This window comes from Aplysia californica, unplaced genomic scaffold, assembly GCF_000002075.1.
Source record: "Aplysia californica isolate F4 #8 unplaced genomic scaffold, AplCal3.0 scaffold00004, whole genome shotgun sequence".
Classification (NCBI taxonomy): Eukaryota; Metazoa; Mollusca; class Gastropoda; order Aplysiida; family Aplysiidae; genus Aplysia; species Aplysia californica.
Window position 1 is genome coordinate 276,974 of NW_004797274.1, and position 1,157 is coordinate 278,130.

At 44.7% G+C, this 1,157-nt stretch overlaps 1 protein-coding gene across 1 annotated transcript in view; it reads left to right on the forward strand.

Annotated features, from left to right (window-relative positions):
* Nucleotides 1–264: 264 nt before the first annotated feature.
* Nucleotides 265–1,157, forward strand: part of LOC101860776 (ankyrin repeat and fibronectin type-III domain-containing protein 1) — a gene marked incomplete at its 5' end in the record, with an annotated part of 9,440 nt that continues 8,547 nt past the window's right edge. Inside the window, 1 exon segment of the mRNA XM_013079632.2 lies at nucleotides 265–400. Within this exon segment, the coding sequence (XP_012935086.1) occupies nucleotides 265–400 (136 nt within the window).

Sequence of the window (1,157 nt, forward strand, 5' to 3'; positions counted from 1 at the left end):
CATATGACCTTATGCGTGGGTGGTTGGTGGGTGCTCTGGTGTGGTTTGCTTCTTCTTTCCTATCAAACATCTATCGTCCTTATCTCCCCTCCTTCTTTTTTATGTTTGTTACTCTCTTGTAACACCTCTGATCTTCTGGCGCTCATATGACCTTATGCAGCTGCGAGCGCCGTAAAACGTCTACTAAAACTAACTGACCTTATGCAGTTGCGAGCGCCGTAAAACCTCTACTAAAACTAAAACAAAACTGTTGTCTCATCCCAGGGGTGTGTACATGGCCTGCCTGCTGTTCAACGAGGACAGGATACTGGTGACGTCAGAGGAGCAGCTGCCTATCGTGGAGGTGGACGAGACGTTCTCGGGGCCCTCTGTGCAGACTGATCTCTACTGGCTGTTGAAGGTGCGGGAGGAATGATGATGATGATGATGATGATGATGATGATGATGATGATGATGATGATGATGATGATGATGATGATCATGATAACAATAATAATCATAATAATCATAAAAATAATAATGACGATGATAACAACAACAACAACAACAACAACAACAATGCATCTCTATTACGGCCATTCCACACAGTGGCACACAGGTATAAGCTCTGAGCGCTTTCCATCAACCCAGGCTGGGGGTGATATTACCAGAAACGAGCTCATAAACGTCAAACGGCCGGATACCACGCACACACAAACGATCGTAAAGCGAGTCACGTCTCCTCATATCTTTCAGCTGTACACACTATCTATGTTTCTGTCTATCTATCTGGATACACTATCTTTCTATCTATCTAGATACACTACCTATCTAGATACACTATCTATCTAGTGACAAAAACATCACGAATCACTTACTCCCACAGAAGGGACGACATGACTATCCGCCTAATCGTGAAATGCACATCGACTTTGTGTTAAATTAAAACCGCAACAACGTGAAAGTCATACAAAAACCACCGTGGCAGGCGGTGGGACACCGCCAAACTTGCCACTATCAACTCCACGCACGCACGAAAACAAAACAGAAATCCATGCTATCGAAATGAACACCAAAACATTTAGTATTCCACTCTCAATGGACGACAGATAGCGAGCGAATGGGGTCGAGGAGAGGTTAACAATAAATGACTGGTTTTGTGGAGCGGCCCGGGGGGG